Source organism: Chenopodium album, chromosome 6 (assembly GCF_948465745.1).
Source record: "Chenopodium album chromosome 6, dcCheAlbu1.1, whole genome shotgun sequence".
In the NCBI taxonomy this organism is placed as follows: domain Eukaryota; kingdom Viridiplantae; phylum Streptophyta; class Magnoliopsida; order Caryophyllales; family Amaranthaceae; genus Chenopodium; species Chenopodium album.
This window is the reverse complement of record NC_137839.1, coordinates 77,643,951-77,668,632: the sequence shown is the minus strand read 5'-3', so window position 1 is coordinate 77,668,632 and position 24,682 is coordinate 77,643,951. Positions and strand designations below refer to the sequence as shown.

The 24,682-nt window shown below is 34.7% G+C and overlaps 2 protein-coding genes and 3 pseudogenes across 2 annotated transcripts; 3 read left to right on the top strand and 2 right to left on the bottom strand.

The window, feature by feature from the left end:
• Positions 1-1,755: 1,755 nt before the first annotated feature.
• Positions 1,756-3,002, bottom strand: LOC145635403 (putative F-box protein At4g22030; annotated as a pseudogene).
• Positions 3,003-4,983: 1,981 nt separating this feature from the next.
• Positions 4,984-6,454, bottom strand: LOC145635402 (putative F-box protein At4g22030 pseudogene; annotated as a pseudogene).
• Positions 6,455-8,719: 2,265 nt separating this feature from the next.
• LOC145635401 (peroxisomal membrane protein PMP22-like) lies at positions 8,720-12,412 on the top strand. Its single transcript, XM_081686680.1, has 7 exons — positions 8,720-8,960; positions 9,123-9,221; positions 10,182-10,283; positions 10,914-10,989; positions 11,524-11,594; positions 11,691-11,776; positions 11,894-12,412. The coding sequence occupies exons 1-7, from the start codon at positions 8,886-8,888 to the stop codon at positions 11,943-11,945; spliced, it is 561 nt and encodes a 186-aa protein (XP_081542806.1). The 5' UTR covers positions 8,720-8,885; the 3' UTR covers positions 11,946-12,412.
• A 1,762-nt stretch (positions 12,413-14,174) lies between these two features.
• LOC145635400 (putative F-box protein At4g22030 pseudogene) lies at positions 14,175-16,090 on the top strand (annotated as a pseudogene).
• An 875-nt stretch (positions 16,091-16,965) lies between these two features.
• Positions 16,966-24,087, top strand: LOC145636447 (dihydrolipoyllysine-residue succinyltransferase component of 2-oxoglutarate dehydrogenase complex 1, mitochondrial-like). Its single transcript, XM_081688012.1, has 15 exons — positions 16,966-17,147; positions 17,376-17,424; positions 17,525-17,608; positions 20,019-20,079; positions 20,168-20,195; positions 20,337-20,404; positions 20,494-20,568; positions 20,697-20,752; positions 20,838-20,882; positions 20,992-21,276; positions 21,390-21,484; positions 22,411-22,501; positions 22,587-22,697; positions 23,331-23,525; positions 23,625-24,087. The coding sequence occupies exons 2-15, from the start codon at positions 17,380-17,382 to the stop codon at positions 23,814-23,816; spliced, it is 1,431 nt and encodes a 476-aa protein (XP_081544138.1). The 5' UTR covers positions 16,966-17,147; positions 17,376-17,379; the 3' UTR covers positions 23,817-24,087.
• Positions 24,088-24,682: the final 595 nt, after the last annotated feature.

Sequence of the window (24,682 nt, the reverse complement as noted above, 5' to 3'; positions counted from 1 at the left end):
TTTCTTGATAATATATACGGAGTACTACGTAATTAGAAATATTAATGGTTAAAGTTATGCATTGACATAGGTGTTGGTTAAAGTATTACAATTATTATAAAACGGAGGAGTATATATTATGGAATAGCTCCCAAATATATGTGTACGTGCATTAACATTCTGAGACATTATACAGAATTTCCAATAACAAAATCAAACAACCAACGTTTGTTTTAGTTTAATTGTAGATTCAATCATTGGCTTCTCGTAACAATAATGCAACATGGTTTCAAATTACAAATTTGATTGTGCAATTTTGCTGCTCCTAAAGAGTCTTTTTGTGGAATACACTTTTACACTAGCATCCACATAATCACATGCATCTACGTGCAAATTCAACATTTAAAATTAAAGTGTGATGGCTAAAATCTTTGCATCTAATTCTGTAGAAGTGATTTAGAATCTCATGTTAATTTACAATTTCAATTTGACTATTTTACAAATAAAAGAATGAAAGAATTAATTCTTAATTACAATTTTACTACTAGGCTACTAGCTATATATGTGCATGCATGCATGGTGACTAGAAAGACTAGAAGAGCTTGCTAGCAAACTCATCAACAGAACCTCCATTTCTTCTTGATTTAATTTGTCGGCTCGAGTTGAACTCAGTTGGTTTGACAACTGATTTTGCCAATTTTAAACGGGTTTCGTTAACGTATATCTTCTAGTATTTCCTTAATATTCTTTAATTAGTTATTCCAGTAGATCATACAGAGTATTAATTAGCTATTTAGATTTATGTCCTTTTTTGTATAATGATTTTCAGATCAAATAATAATAACAAATCTAGAATTAGCTTTTGATTTAGATTTTTTTTAATACAATATTGTGTTCCATAAGCCATTACTCGTTAGAGGACGATAATATTTTAGCATAAGAGTTTCAATGACATCAAAATTCCAAACCTTTTCAATATAAATACTTTGTAATTCAAATTAAACCCTTTTGTTTCACTATTGATAAAATATACCCAAAAAAAAAGAAAAAAAAAAAAGCTCTACGGTCATAACGGGTTACGGACTTACGGATTATAAACGGTTCGATTAACCGGTTACGGGTGGTAAACAGTTCAGTCATAACTTATTACGGGTTATAAATGGTTCAATCTTAACCAGTTACAGGTTGTAAACGATTTGGGTTTATCAGGTTTTTTTCTAGTTTAAACGGTTTCGGTTTACAATGGGTCGAGTTGCTATTAGGTTTAGAAGTACTCGGTTCGGGTTGTTCTTGATTTCGGGTTGTATCAGTTCGGTTTGATAAATTCATTAACAACGGTTCTCAAATATTCGGATCGGTTCAGTTTCAGGTTTTAAAAAATCGGATCGGGTCGGTTTACGGTTTTAAATTAACGGGTTTTTAGCGGTTCGGTTACTTTTCGGAACAATTCGGATTCATCAGTTCGGGTCGGTGAATATAATACAATTTTGCTGCTCCTAAAGAGTCTTTTTGTGGAATATAATTTACTTTTACACTAGCATCCACATACATAATCACATGCATCTACGTGCAAATTCAACTTTAAAATTAAAGTGTGATGGCTAAAATCTTTGCATCTAATTATGTAGAAGTGATTTAGAATGTCATGTTAATTTACAGTTAAATTCAATTTAACCTAATTACAAACAAAAGAATGAAAGAATTAATTTTTAATTACAATTTTACTACTAGGCTACTAGCTATATATAAGGCATGCATGCATGGTGACTAGAAAGACTAGAAGAGCTTGCTAGCAAACTCATCAACAGAACCTCCATTTCTTCTTAATTTACTGGCGAATTCCCTGAGTTCAGACAAGCTCCGACCTAAATGCAAAGCCATCTTCAACTCGAAAACTTCACCATTTTCTCTCTTTTGTAAGTCCCCTTCTTCTAAGGTAGACTCTACAGTCTCTTCCAAGAGCTTAAAAAAACCAGCACAATTTCTGTACATCTCAAATACCATTCCTACTTGCCCTCCATGCTCTATAGTATTCACTGCAGCAGCCATAGACCCCGCTACACCGCCACGATTCCTCCCCACGGTCCACCATGGCCTAAACAAGCAGCTCCCACGGCTGCAACACCGCTCAAAAGTGGACCCGAGACAGCTAACATTTTACTCAACTTCAACGCCTTGTTACCTAACCTAACATAATCCTCAACATCTTTGTTCTTTGTCACGCCTACGATTTCTCGTATATCATCCTCCAATTCCCTAGTCCATCCATTCTGCTCGTCATTACCTTTGGAAGAATTACGTTTTAGTGATGAAGTTGATTGTTTCTTAGACGGCCACCATACAGCAGGCTTTAAACTCTCGGGGTACTTATCGAGCATGGCGCCTAGGAGAGGCAATGGGTACGCTCTATCCAAGGCTAACACCCTCTCCATGGCCTCCTCGACGTCTTCCTGAGTTGGTGATCGAATAGAAAGAGTAGTTTGGATGTTATTTTGAAGCCTCTTGAACAACCTTACCGCGTTTCTTTGCTCTTCTACCAACTGAGAAGGTTGAATCTTGTTCATTATTAAAAGGATACCGGTGCCTGCAGCAAAGAGTAAGGCTGAAGACACCTTTAACCCTAACCCATTAGGCCCACTAGCCTCGGCTAGACCGGCCATTGTAACCGCGGTTAAGGTGATCATGTTAACCGAGTTTAACAGCAATGAGTTCCAATTCTCACGTTGGTTTCCGATGTTTTGATGCATTTCAATCCTATCATTAACAGCTTCTAAGATTGTATGTAATTTGATGGCTTCTTTCGTGTTTTTCGTGGTTTTGATGGTAATTGGTTTAGCTTCCTTTGAAGGGAGGTTTGTAAGCTTGTTAAAATCATCGATGAATATTTGTTTTTGCGCTTGATTTGGTAGTTTTGGGACTGTTATTTTTGGGTATTTAAGGTATTTAGGACCAATAATTGCACTTTTTATGGTGAATTTGTTTGATGTAACAAAAGTTTTTGAGGATGTTTGTAAAGAAATCATGTTTAAAAAGATCTTAAAATTGAATATTAATCTTGGTTTTCTCTGTGTTTTTTTGGTTGTTTAATTTGTTGATGAATGGCGAATATGATTGAAGATTAGTTAGTTGGGGTTGTTAATTATTTATACAACTAACTAATGAACAAAACTATAAAAAATAGGAATGAAGCTTAGTCAAATATGAGGATCTTGACTAGTTTAATATAAAATCAATTATTGACTTGGTCGTCAAAACTAAATTCTAGGGTAAAGTGTAAAGACTTTTTCATGATCTAATATTCAACTATTACGGATTATAATCTTTGTAGAATTATAGGGATGTGGTTTGTTCAATGTTAATGTACTCCGTAGTAAAATTTAGAACATGCACTTTGAACTGTTCTTTACTTCTTTAGGTCTATAGATTTGACGTACATGCCCCTACATACATGGTAGTGCTTTAGTAGCATGAGCATATAGAATGCCATGTAACTTGATGCAAGATTCAAGATTCAAGTCATTCAACTAATGGAAAAGTGCCACATTAAACATATAAAGGTTGATGGCTTAACACCACCCTTTAGCCAACACATTTGGCCCACCCGCGATACCATGTAACAATTATCTATTAACGACTCCCTTAAATTCTCACCAAGCTCATTTTAAAAAGAATTTCTCCTCTCAATCTCCTGATTGATGTAGGCTTTTACCTTATCTTTAATAAAAATGACAAGGAATTTGAACATAATTATATTAAGCTATAAGGATTCTGGATCAATTTTCATTATATTAACACAATTAATTAAAACAATTTAGGAGACAACAATGTGCATGCTAGACTTTTTTAGATGTGGGAGGCCAATTAAGGTAATATTATTTTAAAGCTTAAGCTAACAATTGAGGCCTAGAAATATGTTAAGTATATATTCTATTACGTCATCTCGATCACACGAGAGTCGTTGAGTTTGAAGCAAGTGTATGAGGAAGCGGCTTTGGGGCTATTCATACCCAGCGCAAAATCAAATAAATTCCACTTTGAAAGGTGACGTGGATGATCTAAGATTTAAACCTTTGTCTTTGTGTCATGTTTACTCTAATATCATGTTTAAAGACTTACTCAAAAGCTTTTGATTACAGGCTTAGGAATATGTTTATATACTCTCTATTAATTTTGGATCGAGCTCCCTCGCTCCTAGATCGATGTAATTGGATTTGCAAAGTGTTGAATTTTGTTGGTTGTAATTCTTTTATTTAATGGTGGACTCCGTTAAATATACTCCATGAACAAAATTTCACCAGTTAAGTATATGAGATGTGTAGTCCTTAGAGTCATACACTCCTTACTTCAATACTACGGAGTACAAACATTTAGGTGGCAAAACAACTAAACAAAAATCAAGATTTTGCAAATCATATCTCATATCATTAGTCAAATTCTAAACTTTTAACTTATTTGGGGGTCCATTATATTTTAATCATTTAATCATTCCTTTATTTCCCTGTCATTGTTTTAAGCCCTTCAAAGTGACAATGACATATTCCAATATTTTAAGATGTTTTAAATCAATAATACAGTATTTGTTACTACACTTTTCACGCTAACATGCAAGCTTAACAAAAGGTGCAATTTTCTTATAAATTACTTGTACAAAATAATACTGTCAAGCTTCCTTTTATACTGTACAAGTATTTATTATTAAGTAATTATAAGTTATGGCCTCTATTATTCTGTATAATTATAAATACTTAATCATACTTCATATGTAGTATATATTACACTTTACACAAGAAAAAAAATGTATTAAAATCAAAAAATGTATTATTATTATTATTATTATTATTATTATTATTGCAATGCTTATAATTTAAACCTTTGTAGGTTACAAGATTATTCAAAGAATGAACTAAAAATTAATTTTGATGTTTTACCAAGTAAAACAAAATTGGTAAAAGTTCATTGTACAGCCTATACAATAGTGTACAATGTAACTTAATGAATCAATGAAAGAATAAATAAATATCGATCCTATCTAAGCTAGCTAAACACTTGATCAACTAGTTCTCTATACACTACATGATCATCAAACTATGCTGTGTAGCTAGCTATATATATACACAGTTAATTAAACTGCAATAGAAATTTAAATGAGCTTGCTAGCGAATTCACCTTTGGGACTCCCTAACTCGCTTGTACATGAACCGGAGGAGCTTGTAGCTGCCGCGAAATCTCTAAGCTCAGACAAGCTCCTCCCCAAATGCAAAGCCACCTTCAACTCAAACAACTCACCATTTTCTCTTTTTCCTAGATCTGTCTCTTGTAAAGTGGACTCAATTTTCTCTTCTAACAGGTTAAAAGTTCCAGCACAATTCCTATACATCTCATATACCATCCCTACTTGTCCACCATGCTCTATGGAGTTCACCACACTAGCTAAGGACCCTGCAACACCCGCCACAAGTCCACCCCAAGGGCCACCATGCCCCGCGAAAGCTGACCCTATGGTGGCTATCCCCATAAGGATTGGGCCGGACATGGCTAGGGTTTTGTTAAACTTCAATGCTTTGCTCCCTAGTCTAACATAATCTTCGGTATCCCTCTTATCTATAACTCCGGCAATTACTTTCATTTCCTCCTCCAACTCCTTTGTCCATCCATTGTTCACTATTCCCTCTTTCTTGTCAAACAAGTTTTGTTTTGTTTTACTATCATTGCCATTTTCTTGAGTCATGGCTTTCTTTGAAGGCCACCACATGGCTGGCTTGAACGTGTTGGGGAACTTCTCTAGCATCGCGCCTAGAAGAGGAAGAGGGTATGCTCTATCCAAGGCTAAAACCTTCTCCATGGCATCCTCCACGTCTTCATGAGTTGGTGATTGAAGAGAAAGAATGGTTTGGATCTTGGTTCGAAGCTGCTTAAGCAACCTCACCGCGTTCCTTTGCTCCTCTACTAGTTGAGAAGGTTGTATCTTTTTCATTATCAAAAGAATGCCAGTGCCCGCGGCAAAGAGTAGGGTTGAAGCTACGTTTAACCCTAAGATAGGCTCACCGGAGAACCCTGCCATGCCGGCCATGGTGGCCGCGGTTAGGGTGATCATGTTGAGGGAGTTTAACAACAAGGTGTTCCAATTATCACGTTGGTCACCTATATTTTGGTGCATCTCTATCCTATCTAATACAGCCTCCAAAATTACATGTAACTTAACGGTTTCTAATGTTGCACTATCCTCATGATTAACTTCGTCTTGAGGACTAGTTGTGTTCTCCAATGGTAGGTTTATTTTTGTGTTTTTCTTTAAGAAGGTGGTATTTTTCAAGGACAACTCTTTTAAAACCTTACTGTTCGGTAACTTAGGGATTGATAAGGCAGATCTAATTTGAAGGCTAGGAGCCACGGAACGAATTAAAGAATGTGTAACATGGTCTGATCTAATAACAGACCCCAAAGCCAATATTGATGAAGATTGCAATGTAGCCATAAACATGTATTTAAGAACGAATTTGGAGGAGTAGTGTATAAGAGATAAATGATTTAGTATGAAAATATTTTTATGAAATTGGGTCTCTTGTATGTTGTGATGAGAGGAGAAGAAATGTGAGGTTGTAGATGAATTTTTCATGTTAAGAGGCGTTATCTTATATATATGCATGCAAGTTGGTAAGAGAACACCGTTGGTTTGACAATGTTGACCAATAACGTACAAGGCATTTAGGTTTGACTCATTAAGCCCATTGAATGGACCTATTCATTCTTTGGTTTGTTTTTTTTGTTGGATTTTTATAACTACTTGGAATAAATACTTTTCCTAACTTGCAAATTTGGGTCACGAAATCTGACGATGTGCATGCGCGAAAAATTCAGATCAGTACTGCTGCAATATTTTTAATATGTGACTCCCTAGTCTCTACAATAATACAATCTCGTACGTTGCTAGGGTTGCTCATACGGGATACGGAGTACTAAGTACGGAGTATTTATCTTTATCTTACCCTTGCCTTTTAAGAAAAAACATACAAAAGTACCTTTTTTTTTAAAAAACAGTACATAAAATAGTACTTGTATGAGTATAAATCAACTATATACATGAATTTTTGGTTACTTACTGTTTTTTCAAATACAGTATGGAGTATCTTGTCAAAAAAAAAAAATACAGTATGGAGTATTTTATCCGGTCAAATTAAATGCAAATTTACTTACTCCGTAGTAGTTATTACCTCATTTATCTCTATCTGAAATTTCCCTCAAATCTCTTGACTTAGAACCCAAAGTTAAGTGAGAGGTAAATATAAAATCCCTCTTGTTTTTTTTGTGTGTTACACACTTTGACCAAATATGAAGTAAGAGATAAGTGGGGTTGTTAATAAATTAAAAAATTATAGAATAAAATAGTAGATCAAGTTAATATTTTATTGAAAAGTAAAATATATGAGAGATAAAAAAAAATTAATATAGATAAAGTAATAAAGAAGCTAGCAGGTAGTGGGTTTAAAAGGGGATCATGTGAGGAAAGAAATAATATTATAATAATGTTTGCCAAAAATGAAAGTGTACGGTAACTCTTTAGAAAAAATAGAGAGAGTAATAAAATAAAATTAGGAATGGTTCATCCCATGATTCCCATCTGATCCAATCTAACTCATGATCAACTTTGAAAACAAATTCATCCCATCCGATCCAATCTAGGCCATAGTCACCTCTATTTTATTTTATTATTTTGAAATTTTAAGAGAGCATGTATTTACACTATTTAGTGATGTCAATGGGGCAAGTTAAATAGGAGTAGGCCCGTCTCATCCCCATCCATACATGGGTCTAAATTTGGCAGGTGATGAGGTAAGCAGGTGCAGGGATGTGGATAGGGTGAAAATTATACCCACCAGGCCGCCATGGTTGGTGGAGCGGGAATGGATCTTAAGTTGTATCCGGTCCGCCTTAAATTCGCCATTACCCCTCTACTTGATTTTTTTTAATAATATAATATATCAAGGCTTAAAATTGTCTTATATCCGCGTAAAATAAGAAAAATTAATTTCAACAATATAATTGGAGTTTCATCTTTTATAATATTAATTATACGAAATTTTAACGGACACATACAAGTATTAATTATGAGGTGGATTTGAGATAGGGATTAGTGAGTGGTGGGTACTCATGTGGATGCTAGGCGGGCATAAATTTAGATATAATATTGAGTATGCAAAATGACCAATAAGGGCCTGTTCTCATTGACTGAACTCAGACGAATTGAACTGAACTGAATTGAGTTGAACTGAACTGAAATGAATATTTTATAAGAGAAGGAAATTAGGAGTTGAGCTGAACTGAACTGGACTGAATTTCAATGTAAGAGAACAGGCCCTAAGTTGATTGTGGAGGGTAGGTAATTGAAAATTTAAAAGGATTTTAGACTAAATAGGAGTGTATGTGAAATTTCACCTTAAGATATTGAATAAACTACAAAAGTGAATGCAATTTGTGGTAAATTGATAAAATATACACCATCTATTTAGTATAATTATTCAAAAAACTCCGTGCAAAAGTTATTACTACCTCCGTTACACGTTATGTGCAACGATTTGACATAAAGCAAAGAGAGAAAATGTACCTAGAGGTAGTATTAGCATTGATTGTGGAGGGTCCTTGCTTACAATTCTATACGGGTACCTATAAAACTGGGAAATACAACTCATCCATTAAAAATTCACTCAGTAATCAGGAGGGAATTTATTGTACGTGGGCCCGTGTTTATGCCCAAAAAACCAATGTAGCAAACATAAACAGAGATATTTCTAACTAACACATAAATCAAAGGAAAAACAATAATTCAAGACAATCGAATAACAACTACTGCTTGCTGAGAAATTTTTCATTCATCTTTATCAATCATAAACTTCAAAAAAAAAAAAAAAATGACTGGCAATATTGCAAAGAAAGGTTTACAACGTTATTTATCCCAGCTTCAGCGACACCCCTTAAGAACTAAGGTAATTTTTCCCTTAAATTTTGCAATCTGGGTATTTTGTTTTTCAATTTGTCGGTTGAATTTATGGGTTAATTTTCTTGTTTATCTGTTTGATTAAATTTTTTTTTTTTCAATTTTATGGGTTAAATTTTGTTGTTGAATGTTATTTTGATGATAATTTCAGGCAATTACAGCTGGGGTTTTATCAGCAATTAGTGACATAGTTTCTCAGAAGCTTTCTGGTATTCAAAAGCTTCAAATTCGACGCCTTTTGCTTAAAGTGGTATAAATTTTGTACTTTTGGGTATTGTAGATTTAGTTTTTGACTACCCATTAATCTATTATTTCTGGGATTTTGATTTTCTTTTGATCAGCTGGTTTAATTTTGAATTGATCCCAAATTCCAATTTTTAATTGATATATGTAGTTGACTTTTTAATGTTTGCCCCCTTTTTTGCTTAAATTATGACGCAATGAATGATGAATTCTCAACTGTTCAAACTTCAGTCTAACTTTAGGCTTAGTGTGTGTGTGAATATTCAAGATTGCAGCAAATTGACTATAATCATGTTCTTTTTGTTTAGCTTGATAATCAAGAAAATTTGATTTGTGGAATTTTGAAAGTCAAAATATAAAAGTTGATTGAAGATTATAAGGGGCTTTTAGAGTGTTTAGTTATGTGGCTTATCTAATGTTAATTAGTTTGAACTCATTGTCGGCCTGACTAAATTAGTGGTTCGACGAGCTCATAGCTTTCTGATGGGTGTTTGGAGAGGGATTTGACTTAGTATATGGATCTTTTCTGCTGCTATACACACTAATCTACTTCAAACTAGAATAAAAAATGACAACCTTTTAAGAAGATTGCTAGTTTATACACTGTGCTACTTCAAATCAGGAAAAACATTAAAAAATATAACTGGAACGGCGTATGCAATATGGCATTTAATCTTTTCAATAAGAATGAGCATAGGGAGCATCTTGTAGCAATTATGAGTATGATTCAATTTGTTTTAAAACCTGTTACTTGTTTCCATTTACCAACCTTACTTCAAGTTAGAATAAACAATAATGACCTTTAAAGAAGATGGCTATTATCCACACTATGCTACCTCGAATCGGAATAATGACCTTTAAACATCTATTTTGAAGATACGTAGTATCTTGTTATTATGCGTGTGATTCAATTTGTTGTAATTCTGTTACTTGTTTCCATTTACCAACCTATGTGGGCTCGATGCAGCTTTTAGGATTCGCTTATCTTGGACCGTTTGGGCATTTCTTTCACCTCATGCTTGATAAGGTTTTCAAAGGGAAGAAGGATCCAAAGACAGTGGCTAAGAAGGTATCAGTATGACATTCTCATTTATCTGAACTGGGTAAAAAGGCAATAGAAGTTTATAAACTACTGTTATCAGTGTATTAATCAGACTTTTCGTTTTATCTCAAGCACCAATGTCAAGTGCTTGATCATCAAGCATGACTCTGGACTTGACGAATTCTTTCTAGATGAAAAAAACACAAATTTAATTTAAAATTTGTATGAATCTGATGTGTGGACACTTTTCTGTATCCAACACAAGCTGACTAGTGTGGGTACTGGGTAATATTATCATCCTTAGGCTTGGCCTTATTGACCAATGAATGGAAAATTTCAGATATTAGCGCAAACATATGTTTAATTGTTGCCAAGTTCATGTCAAACTGATTGTTTGTCATAATCATGTGGATTATGCAGCGATTCATCAATTGAGGTCAAGTCTGTTTATCAAAATCATCTTTACATGCTTTTAACATGTTTGGGGTGGGTGGTTCAGGACTTCAGGTTGAGAGAAGGAAATGGTGAAATTCAAGCCATCGTTAAATCAGCAATATTACTTCTGTTTTTGATTCCCTACCATGTTTTCTATTGAAACTGGCAGAGGAAAATGAGTAAAATAAAATGCTCATATAATCTATATTCTATATGTTTCAGGTTGTTGTTGAGCAATTGACAGTTTCCCCATTGAACAACATGCTCTTTATGATATATTATGGATGGATCGTGGAGAGTAAGTTGATCTCAGTTTATTGTGTGCAATTTTTCTCTGCAATTGAAAACTGAGTGCATTATGCATTGAGAATTATTTCCTCATTTTTACATGCTCTCTAAAACCAGCAACTTGGTAAAACTGCTAAGGGGAGTATTTTTCTTTCTTCTGGTATCATTTAGTTTGCGGAATCATGCATGATCATGTACTTTATGGACTGGTAGTGATGTGTGTAATATGATCATGGCAGTTATATATCACCATTTGCATATAACACGTGTTGATTGCTGACCACTCAGCTTGAATAGCTTTATGTATATTGTGCATACTGGATTTACATTCCTAAACCTTCAAAATCCTGGATATCACACAATGTTACGGAGAATCTGCTAACATAGTCTAATGGCCATCTCCACTTCTCTCAACTGTGATGATACTACTTGTACAGTTGTATCTCATATGTTGAGGGTCTGTGTTTGAAAGTATCAGTTGTTAGTTGACTAATCTTATTTAACTATTCGAATTGAACGACTTTTATCAATGTGTAAATTGCAGGAAGACCATGGACCCAGGTCAGAAGCAGAATTAGGAAAGATTATCCGTCAGTGCAGTTGACAGCATGGACGGTAATACACAATTATTTGTCTGAACCCTATATTTTTTTAATGTGACATTCTGACTTATTATCTAATCTAATATTCTCCATTTGATGGTTGGATCAGTTTTGGCCCGTTTTTGGGTGGATTAACCACCAGTATGTACCTTTGCATTTACGGGTGATTTTCCAGAGCATGATTGCTTTTGGCTGGTAATGATATTATATTCTCGTCTTTCCCAATTATGGTGTGTGTGTCTATATATGTATATATGGACATAAAATGAAATCTGATACATATGAGCTCTCTATTTTCTTTGAACTTCTCAGGGGAATATTTTTGAACTTACGAGCAAGGTCTATGCTTCTTACCAAAGCTTGACCAAACAAAAGCGTACGTATCCAACTCATCACTAATCTCTAGAGCCTACTACCACATTGAATGTTCAATGCAAGTGGAATCAGTGATATCCTATTATACTATTTTTACATTATGTCAGCATGGCGCAGATGGTTAGATTTGAAGTTAAAATTCATTGTTTCGACTAGCTAGATCCTTTGAAATGTACAATGTAAATCAATAAATCTTCTCGGAGTCTCTTGCAAAGCCTATTGTCTTCATAGGTGATTGCTAAATTAAACCTAGAGATGATTCAGACATCTTTATGCAACTTCTGCAAAAAAGGGCTAGTTTTCCAACAACAAAGCATTTTTGCTTATAGTTGGTAGAGCCTCCCCTGAAGTTTGTCTTTCATCTTGTTATCATCACGATTCACGAGTGGTGGAATTGATATAATGGTATTGTAGTAGTATGCTTATTGTTTGTATTCAATGATCCATCTATCGCTTTTTGTTTGACTCGTTTTCCTTCTTAGAATATTCCTATAGAATGGTCCCATATAGGAATCTTGACTAACCAAGCCGAGATATGGCTCGAGTTCCAACCTCACCAAGCTTGTAAAATTGGTCTTGGCTCGAGCTATTGACGTCAGGCTTAATCAAACTTGGCACTAAGTTGGGCCCAAAGCTCAAATTCTTTATTTTGTGCTCTGGACCCAAACTAAGGGCCTCTTCTGTTCAGCTTAAGTTCAGTTCAGCTCCAATTAGTTTATTTCAGTTCTTAATTTCCTTCTCGCATAAACAATTCATTTTAGCTCTGTTTAGTTTAGTTAAGTTCAGTTCTTAATTTCCTTCTCTAATAAACAATTCATTTTAGCTCTATTCAGTTTAGTTCAGTTTAGCTCAGCTCCAATCACTTCAGTTTAGTTTAGTTCAGTTCAGCTCCAATCACTTCAGTTAAGTTGTTTTCAATAAATCAAAACAGGCTAATTTTTGTCCCAAGAGTCCAAGACTCACATGTAAATATGCAGTAGCTAATTTTATATTAAAAATCACACTATGTATGAAAAAAGCATACAAAGGTGAAGTATGTTACTCGTAAGTCGTAACAAGCTTTTTAGATGAACCAAGGATGACTCAAGATTAGCTCTTTAATTCGAGCCAAATCCGACCTTGAGTCAAGCCCCCTTATATGTACAACTCAAATTGAAAAGCTAAAGTACGTTTACAAGCTTTAGAGTTGAGCCAAGGATGACTCAAGATTAGCTCATTAAATTGTAATCTATTCTAGACAATACGTACTATAAGAGGAAAATCTACATTTATAATTCATCTTATAAGGTGGCATCTTGTTTTTATACAATTGTATTCTTTCAGCGTGTACAGAAGTAATAGAACCTCAAACCGTCCTATGTTAAACCGAGTTAACAACTTTGGCATAGAACATGACGTTCACGTGATAACATGATTTACAATATTTGACATTGAAAATGTTAAGATAGAGTTCAGAAGTTTTTTCCTAGTACAAAATTTCAATATTTGACATAGAAAAATGTCGTTATAAAATTTTTCCGTGTTCAGATGACTCAAGTTGATTTGTGATTAGGGACTACCAAATAGGCTCTCCGAATTAAATTTCTTGCATTATAATATAAAATAATTTTGACCATCAATATCTTTAGTTAAAAATATTAATGTAAACATCTTATAAATAATATACAAATATGTGAGTAACGCAAGGTTAGTAGCGATATGAGTATGATTATACGAGTAGTCGAGTATTCAATGTCGAAGGAAGAATATAGAGGTAGTAATAAGATTGTGAGCTGCCTAATTCCTGTGATAAATTTTTCTCGAGTGGATCGGACTTTACTTTATTAACTTGTAAAAGGTCGGTTTTAAACCATGTAATTTATTTATTTATTTATTTTAAACCATGTAACTTTAGATAAGTAGTTGAGTATGAAAATACAGTTGAAGTAAAAAGGAGTTTTACTTTTTGTACGGAGAATGTTTAGTAGGTGAGCAAAAAGGGTGAGGAGGGGGTTTGGGCATGCATAGCCGAGAATGTCAAGGTGTCGAATTCACATTTCATGCTTAAAAGCCGTACAAGTCAACCCTATTGAGAAAGAGCGTAAAATTCTCAGACCGTATATTCGTATTTATACACCTTTGCCCTTGAGTATTTGAATTAATTCTTCTTTATCTTAGTTGAATTCTTAAAGTTGGTGACATAATTACATTCTAAATGTCAATGCAAATTAAGCACTAACATTATGTCAAATATAAGACTTCATTTAGCTATTTGGCAGTAAAGTGTGAATTATAAGCTTAAATAACAGCCTCTAAATTAGAACAAATCAAAGTATATATCATGAGTTTTACTACATAAATGTTAAACTTTGAAGAGTCCATTATAATTACTCGTACTATCCAAATCTATGAATAGTTGAATATTATGGTATACAATCCATGAAAAAGTCTTCTCCTTTACTAGTCAATTAATATCCTCAATATTTAACAAATATTCAACTTTTTGACCAAGTTTTCCCTTCTTTTTTTGGCCTTTCCTTAGATCTACCTTTGAACCACAAGTATTTATATATATGATCAACAACACCAACCACACCATATTATTCAACAAACACAAGTTTCAACTCAAGATCTTCCAAAAAAAAAAAAAAAACATGATTTCCTTACAAAAATCCTCAACTCTTTCGTTATTTTCGTTAAACTCGGTTTCTTCAAACAAATCTATAATCACAAGCTCAATTAGTGGTTCAAAATACTTAAGGTACCCCAAAATTACAGTCCCAAAACTACCAAATCATGCCCAAAAACAGCACCTTATTGAACAGCTTGATAAGCTTACAAACCTTCCTCTAAGAGAAGCGAAACCAATTACCATCACAACCACGAAAAACACGAAAGAAGCTATCAAATTGTACACAATCTTAGAAGCTGTTAATGATAGGATTGAAATGCATCAAAACATTGGTAACCAACGTGAGAATTGGAACTCATTGCTGTTAAACTCGGTTAACATGATCACCTTAACCGCGGTTACAATGGCCGGTCTAGCCGAGGCTAGTGGGCCTAATGGGTTAGGGTTAAAGGTGTCTTCAGCCTTACTCTTTGCTGCAGGCACCGGTATCCTTTTAATAATGAACAAGATTCAACCTTCTCAGTTGGTAGAAGAGCAAAGAAACGCGGTAAGGTTGTTCAAGAGGCTTCAAAATAACATCCAAACTACTCTTTCTATTCGATCACCAACTCAGGAAGACGTCGAGGAGGCCATGGAGAGGGTGTTAGCCTTGGATAGAGCGTACCCATTGCCTCTCCTAGGCGCCATGCTCGATAAGTACCCCGAGAGTTTAAAGCCTGCTGTATGGTGGCCGTCTAAGAAACAATCAACTTCATCACTAAAACGTAATTCTTCCAAAGGTAATGACGAGCAGAATGGATGGACTAGGGAATTGGAGGATGATATACGAGAAATCGTAGGCGTGACAAAGAACAAAGATGTTGAGGATTATGTTAGGTTAGGTAACAAGGCGTTGAAGTTGAGTAAAATGTTAGCTGTCTCGGGTCCACTTTTGAGCGGTGTTGCAGCGTGGGAGCTGCTTGTTTAGGCCATGGTGGACCGTGGGGAGGAATCGTGGCGGGTGTAGCGGGGTCTATGGCTGTTGCAGTGAATACTATAGAGCATGGTGGGCAAGTAGGAATGGTATTTGAGATGTACAGAAATTGTGCTGGTTTTTTTAAGCTCTTGGAAGAGACTGTAGAGTCTACCTTAGAAGAAGGGGACTTACAAAAGAGAGAAAATGGTGAAGTTTTCGAGTTGAAGATGGCTTTGCATTTAGGTCGGAGCTTGTCTGAACTCAGGGAATTCGCCAGTAAATCAAGAAGAAATGGAGGTTCTGTTGATGAGTTTGCAAGCAAGCTATTTTAATCATTTAGTTGTTGAACAATTGTAAATTGTAATTAGGGAATTCTTTCATTCTTTTATGAATTTAATTTGTTGATATGATTAGGTGATTTTGTAAATGTATGAACATGGCATTGTATTTGTATATAGAACACGACCACACGTTTAGGGAAATGTATTTACTTGCATGTACATATACATGTGAAAGCAAGTTTAATATATGTAGGTATGAAAGCAAAAGCGAAATAAGAACTTATTATTAAAAGCTGTAAATGACTAACTTGATAGCTTCCAAATGAAACACTTTTGTAAATCTCTACAAAGAATAATTTTTGGATACAAGTTTACTCATGAACCGAAATTTGATATGCTAATGTCCTCGAAGAACAATGATGCTACAAGCAAATTGTTTGATAGGCTAATGTCTTCAATGAACAATGATGCTTCTAGCAAATCTGATGGTAAATTGGTAAGTGTAGCTCTACTCATGGATTTTCGACGTTGGTTATTAGAATCATTAGGAATATAATTCTATAATAGAGTGTGAGTGTGTACATAAGTTTCTCTCCAGGTTGTTCAACCAAGATCGAGTAATCAAACTATGCCCAAAAGAAGGTCAAGTTTTGAGGTTTGTCATGTCTTGTATATATATTCCTAGTTTGAATATTAATCTTCATTTGTGTTCCGATTTGTGTCATGTCTTGTTTATTTGTCACAATAAAGCTCATAATGATAATAACATTTCCGTGATTATAAAGACCCACCCTTGTAACATGATAAAGCACGTGTTAATACATATTTCCAGACATTATAACTGCGAACAGAAACTGTTATTCAATTTTTTACCACAGAAGAACGATTGTTTTCTCTTCATCAAGTTGGTTAAATCTAACATACTCCAATGACGGAGCCTATACAGGTCCAATGAGTTTCTGAACCCGACCCCCCTTAAAATAGTTTAAACAATTAAGCATATCAATAATAAACAAAAGGGAGCTATTCAAAAAAATAAAATAAAAAAATAATAAACAAAAGGGACAGAGAGAGTACAAAACAAAACAACGCGACACATGCTCAATAGTCCAAGAGAAAAATCAAACAAATTAATTTTAATAATTTTTCAGACAACTTAATTATAGAACCTTCGCAAGTAAAGCCTTGAAGAAACACACAAACCCCTTTCTTCTCTTGGCAGAAGCGGCGCTCGGCGAAACGGAGACGACCGACGAATTCGGGAACCCATTTTTCTCCCAGACTTAATCATCTGCAATTCTTACTCTTTTGTTCGTATTAACTAATTGCGATTCTTCATTTTAGGTAAACTTATTTCAACCATTTTTTGTTAGATTATATTTCAGATTTTAGACTAGATTTATTCGATTTCATTTTGTTATTATATACTCTATGTTTGAAGGCTTCGGTTAAATTAGCAAAAAAATTTAGATCCGAATTTCTGTTGTATGAATTTTTGATTTTTGAATTTTCAAAATCAGGTATTAGAAAATATTTGAAAATTAATTGCGTTGAATTTTTTTTTGGTTGTAGAAATATGTTAGGGATTGCGCGGCGAAAAGCTGTTCGTGGTGGTGTTTCGGTAAAATTTTAGAACAATTTCTTGAATTGATTGTAATTTTTTAAAATGTTTGTGTGATTTTTGAATTGATGGAAATTGATGTTGTTGTGATGTTATTCAGGTGCTAGGGCGTCAAATTCACAGGAATTCTGGACCATCTGCTCCAGCTTTCGGATCTCACGGCTATGCTACTGCCGCGAAAGAGGTAGTTGTTAGATAAAGCTCAATTAGATAAAAATTTGTGTTTTTATTGGTTAAGTTGATGATTTCAGCTGGAATTTGTGTTTTCTTTGCTGAGTTGAGGATTTTAGCTGGAATTTGTGTTGTTTGAGTGTGTTTTTCCCTAGACTGATCACCTTATGGGGGCGGTTTAGGTTGCGAATGTGAATGTTTTCATGTAGTTGTCATACTGTTATTGTTTGTGCCAATCTTTTTTGCTATGTAGAATGTAGATTGTGAAAGTATGAAAGCAGCTTGTCTTCGTAGTCGATACAATACCTCTTGTTGTGCGACCTTGTGTATGTCATGTTGTATGGACGAGGTTGAGGGTTTTGTTTTTGTTTTGTGTTTGGAGTAGGGAGTGCTTTTTATGTAATTATTATAGTTCTCCTCCTGATTTTGTAATTCCGGAACTTAATCTATAAATGTCATTGTTTTGGATGGAAAAAAGATTTTTGATGTTTTTTCTGCATGCTACAATTTGGGATTGGGATTATGTATCAGTACAAGAAATGATGAATTTGATTAAGTTAGTTGTTATGCATGATTTTTCTTTCAAAATTCATGCCTAATACCTTTTCTTTTTATCCTTATACCGAAACAAGTACTTTGCATTATACAAGAACCGTCTATGTAGTACACACACCTTACATTCTAGGGAAGCATGATGCTTTGATTTGATGGCCAATAGTTTGTGCGAATATTGGCCAGTAAAACTTCAATTTTGCTAAGATTTTCCTCTGCATTAGGTTTTGGTCTAGTTGACAACCATCAAATAGAATTGTGTATAGGTTAATTTTTATCAGCTTCAAACCTATCCTTGCTCTAAACATGAGTTTCATAGCCCAAATATCATTCATGACCATTGTTTATAATATCATTCATGATTTTGATCTTGTGAAGCATTGCTAGAGTAACTATTTTTCATTCTTTCTTTTAGCTCAACAACTCTCTTTCCCCCGAGAGAGAGAGAGAGCAACCTCACATACTCATTTCCAAGTCCGATTTGCATGACTGTTAGGGTTGTAATCACCCTGGCTTAAATATGAACCCTCTTTCACAGGTCAGTCTATAAGCAAGATGTCAAACATGTTTCCTTAGACCAGAAATGTTCAAAATGAAGCACTTTTCAACCCCATGTCTTTTTATTGACCTGATTTTGAGATTCTTGGGGTGAATTGGTTTGTCACCAGCAAATAAGCTGCATGATCCAATGCTTATTCCAAGCGCAAGCTAGTGAACATAATTAAATCATCCTAATAAGAATGCATATGCACCATAACAAAGCTCGACAATTTAAGTTTGCCCATCAAAGGTGGATGCCTTCATTCCCCATATTTTTTCCCACTAAACATCGTTTCAACTAGAGCATCACACTCAGCCGCCACAATTCTTTTTTAAGACAAAGTAGCCCCTACCTAATTGATCTTATCTCAAATTAGAAATGTCTGGGATTCTTATATTAGCATCATAGCATTATGATAAGTCGCTTACTTAAACTAGTGTAATATTTACAGCAGTTCTATGTAACTAGTGTAATATTTACAGCAGTTCTATGAATAACATCAATTACTAGAGGACTAATGTTATAGTCTATGCATGTTGTAGGGAACATCACAAGGATAATTGGCCCTTCACCTTTGGTATCCTTGATTAAAAAAAAAAAATTACTCTGCTTTTTTCCCTACCCAGGACAAGTATTACAAGCATGAAAACAAACTTGTTATAATTTTACTCTTTTAGTCACTTGATCTTGGATTGTTGCCTCAAAGGCTATCTTCAGCCCTAGGCTAGGATATTTGTACTTCCTAGATATACATCACTGGCTGGATAAGTCTGAAGTCATTTTTGCAGCATTGATTGACATTTAACAAGCTTCTGGAAAGCCTTATTGGCAATTTTTTTTAATCATCAAACAAGGTTCAAATAGCTAAAGATGTTAACTTTTTATTCAATACCTTTCAAATTAGTACCGCTTGAAATATGTACATTGTGCTTCCAAACATTTTCGAGTCCCTAATTCTTTCTTTGAAACTAGGTCCTCTAGTCCACATATTGCCATATTGGAAAGGACAGCTCCAGATATAGTATGATTTCCAAATAAACTGGCTAGGGCTGTGATAAAGTCTCTACTGTCTTATACTCTTACCATGTTTTCTGATTTTCCATGCTCAGCTCAGTATGTTGTGACATGATATTCAGATCTCCCAATTTATCTGGGTGGTTATAAATGTGAAGTAGCTAATCACCTGACTGCAATATTGATTTATTGGTGTGGTTATGGCTAATATAATCATATTTTCTTAATCCTGACTAACAATTCATTTATTAGCAGAGATTTGTTTGGATGATTACTTAGTAATTCTTATTTGCAAAATGTGCATGTTATTGTGTAGACTTTGCATCTCAGACAAGGATCGAATCTGGTCAGGATTATTGGTTCACATGGGAATTTGGGTATGTCTTCTTACAATCAACAAACTAATTGATTATGCTAGTATGATGCATGTTCTGAAATCTAAATCGTCCTCCAAACTTATCACAGGTTGTCAGGCTAGTCTAAGGTCGCTAAGGTTTGTTTGTCGCTTTGCCTTAATCATTCCTCTACCTATTCTAATGACATAAAATTTATATGTTGCTATATGAGCTGATGTCAGTTCATCCATGACATTTGGACTTGGCTTATATTTGTTTATCTATGTGTGGATCCGCAGGGAAGTTGGATCTTGTTTGCAAACTGGTCCTTCTAGGCAAATATGGAAGAGGTCCTACTCATCAGATGGTGGGATAATGTCTATTTAGTGGTCCCTGTTGATAATCTTTGCACCTATCTAGGTGGTTATATAATCAAGTTTGTTATTTCCAATACAGGTGATGTTGTGGAAGCCGTTGTACCTTTCATGGGAGAGTCTATTACTGATGGCACTTTGGCTTCATTTTTAAAGCGTATGTCTTTCTGATATATAATGTTTTGCATTGCATGTGAGAAAAAGTTTAGTTAGTTGGCCAAGGAGGCTAAGGTTCTTCTTTTCTTAAAATTGTATCCATGCAACTCATTATCGTACTTTAATCAGATCCTGGAGACCGTGTTGAAGTTGATGAGCCAATTGCTCAAATTGAAACAGATAAGGTATATTTTGGAATATATTGCCACCTTGTTTCTGTAGTTTTTCACTGATTAAAAAAGGAGTAGGCTAATTTTTGTATTTTATTAGGTCACTATGGATGTTGGTAGTCCTGAAGCTGGAATCATTCAACAGGTATGTGAATTAGTCTCAATAATTATTCTGTATTTCTTGGGTAATGCTCTGGTCCTTTTTTGAACACCGCACCCAGTTGTTGACTAATGTGGCTTTCCTATAACTTTAGCTTCTAGCCAAAGTTGGTGATACCGTAGAGCCTGGCACTAAGATAGCTATCATTTCAAAATCTGGCGATCACGCACATGTAGCTCCATCCGAGTCACCTACCAACAAGGCTGATGCAACTAATAAGGACAAGACTGATGAGAAGGTAAAAGCTAAAACTCCTGCTCAAGAAAAGCCTGTATCAGAAGATTCTGCTCCCAAGGAAAAGCCTAAAGCTCCTTCTCCACCATCTACAAAACCCTCACCATCAGAACCTCAACTACCTCCCAAGGACAGAGAGAGAAGGGTAAGTGAATTCTTTTGCCAATCATTTGGGACGGTTACTTGTATTCGTAAATCTTTGATGATTGAATCATTGATTTAGAAGTTCATTGTTTTTTGAACTTATGATTTATTCAGGTTCCAATGACAAGACTAAGAAAGCGAGTTGCTACCCGTTTGAAAGACTCTCAGAACACTTATGCCATGTTGACTACTTTCAATGAAGTTGATATGTAAGCTATTACTTTTCTGATGTAATTAATTTAAGTTGAATATATTGTTTAAAATTTGCCAAGTTAAACCATTAATTTTCTTGTATGTTATAATGCAAGGGGAAAAAAAATCTAAAATTTACTGTAAATATTGAAATAATAAGTAATTAGTTGATACACTTCCAATTTTTCAGTAATTTTGTAGTGCTCTTGTGCTAAAAAAACTAACAAAATTGAAGTATGGTACCACACAAATCTCTGATTTCGCAGCTGTAGTTATCATTGTAGATCTGTAGTTTCTCTTCTCTACCATTTTTAAAACTCTCCTCATGACATGATTAACATCTACCGCATAGATGAGTTAGTTTATAGCGATGGAACTTTCTTCTCTGGGAATTTCATATACTCCATTGGAGTAACAGCCATGTAATTGGGTGTTGTGTACCTGTGGTAACAAAAAACTGATGGTACAGTAGTTATTTTGTTGGCGTTCTAGAGGTGTGTATACACATTCTGGTGTCTGAATGAACCTTTCTCGGTATTAACTCTTTCCTCCACTGAGAAAGGTTCATTCAAATGGAATGATCACTGGCTTTTATAGCAGCGAGTAAGTAGTATTTATGTGCTTTCTGGGATTTAATATAACAGTTCTAGTTAAGAAAATTCCGAAAATTGGATACATTTTGATGTATAAAATATATAAAGGAATATCAAAGAAATATATATTCATGCAGACTTTTCACTGATTAGTGTGATTACCAATGCTTAAGGACACATTTTTGGTTTTACACAATCCAATGTAATTTTAACCATGTTTTTGAACTGCTCAAATTAGAAGTCCGTCTTTTTAAATAAGCTGTAGTAGAAGCTTATTATTGCATCTCTACATTGAGAGGGTAATGATTCGTCATTCAATATGCCTTATGTGGACAATATAATTTTGTTAGGACAAACTTGATGAAGCTGCGCTCTGATTATAAAGATGCCTTTGTTGAGAAGCATGGAGTGAAGTTGGGATTTATGTCAGGATTTGTCAAAGTAAGTCATTTTCTTTGTTGTGGTTTTTTGTTATGTGATTGGTTAGAATTGCTAATGCTGTTTTTTTTGTTGTTGTGATTTCTAGGGAGCAGTGAGTGCACTCCAGAGCCAACCTATTGTTAATGCTGTTATTGATGGGGATGACATCATATACCGAGAATACATTGATATTAGTATCGCTGTGGGCACTCCTAAGGTCTGTTTTTGATCTATCATATCTATTATATTCTCATATATACATTTTTTTAAATATTAAAACCTGGAAAGAAAAGATATCTATACACTTAGGGAACCAATGAAATGCCTTTGTAAATTTGCCACAAATTCCATTCTTCTAGCTATTTGTCAAACTTGCTGATGGACTGGACACTGTAGATACCGTATGATATGAATTGGGTTGTTTATATAAAGCCAAATAATAAGTGAATTAGATTACCACTCTTGATTTTTTACATGGTCTATGGAGTAGAATACAGTATGGAAACCAGAAGAATTCTCTTGTAAGTGATGTGTAAATCATAATCATTGATCGAGACCACTATTCTAAATTATACATTTGTTGTCGTTTCTCACTCATTAGTCATTTTTCAGCTTGAAGAGAAAATTGATATTATCATGACCTTCATTGAGTGGTTTACCTTATTTACAATTATATCGCGCATATGCTGTAAAGTCAAGTGGAGTTGGCTTATTTGGTTTATATGATTTTCCTTGAGTTAGATGTGCTAATTTATCTACTATTAGTTACCCAAACATTTAGGGTGCCTTTGCACGACATCAACTGAAGTTATTTCTAACTTGGATCTTGATGCTGATTTATTGCTTCTAGGGTCTTGTGGTACCTGTTATTCGAGATGCAGACAAAATGAACTTTGCTGATATAGAAAAAGGAATCAACTCTCTTGCCAAGAAGGCCACTGAGGGTACTATATCGATCGATGAGATGGCTGGAGGATCATTCACAATATCTAATGGTGGTGTTTATGGAAGCCTTCTGAGTACCCCAATTATCAACCCTCCACAGGTCAGAGGATTTCTCATACTATTTCATACTTCGTATGTATTAGAGAGTAATGCACAAACTTTGTTTATCGGTCTAATGTTGTTCTTTTCAATTTGGCAGTCAGCAATATTGGGCATGCACTCAATTGTGAACCGTCCAATGGTGGTTGGTGGTCAGGTAGTTTCACGGCCAATGATGAATGTTGCTCTGACATATGATCACAGGCTGATTGATGGGAGAGAGGCTGTCCTCTTTTTGCGCCGTGTCAAGGATGTGGTGGAAGATCCCAGGAGGTTGCTTCTTGATATATGAGAAAAGAAATGTGGTTCCGTTTTTCAGTCATAGTAAAAATAAATTACCATGTCTTGTAATCACATAATTTTGGGGGTCAAGATCTTCCCTACCTTTTATTTATAACTTGCGCATTATGTTTTTGGTATACATTCTCAAGTACCTAGGGATGTAATTGTAGACTCCCTGGCTCGATTATTCTGAAAATTTTGAGATTTTACTCTCAGGAAGAGTACGATACACCCTTAAAATAGTTTGTAATTTTTGGGCAATAATGACTACTGAGTTGATGGTTTCGCTCTAGAATTGATGAAATACTTGTGTCTTCATTTCAACAGCGTAATTGTGTGTGGATTTTATGGCATGTGCTTTTGAGGAAGGTAGACTGGAGTGCACGAACTCTCCTTCCCTATATGATCAGAAGAGTGCTCAGTAGAGTACCGTTGCGGCGTTGCTCCATTCTTATCGCACTGATTTATTATTAGATGACATATTATATGGAGTGAAAGAAGTTTTTCAAGAGGCTAGAGGGAGTAAGGGAGTGTGATTTCAGTTGCTAATATAGACTCAGAAACAATCAAACAAGTTTTGGTTAAGGAGTAATACAACTATACAAGACACTAATAATCGAGTTTATTTTTGAATTTTGATCTTGAAATATTTTGGACTGTGAATGTGAACAAGCAAGTTGCAAAATTTTGTGGGTTCAAGGTACGAGTAGTTTAGTGCACCCAATAAAAATAAGTGAGCTTGGGACATATAACCAATGGGTCGAGTCTAGCATCACAGCACAGCACAGCCTTAAATCATTATTTAGTACTTCGTATTTAGTATTTACCCAAAGTTTAGCCAGAAAAGAAAAGGAAAAAAAAAAAAAAAACTGTAGA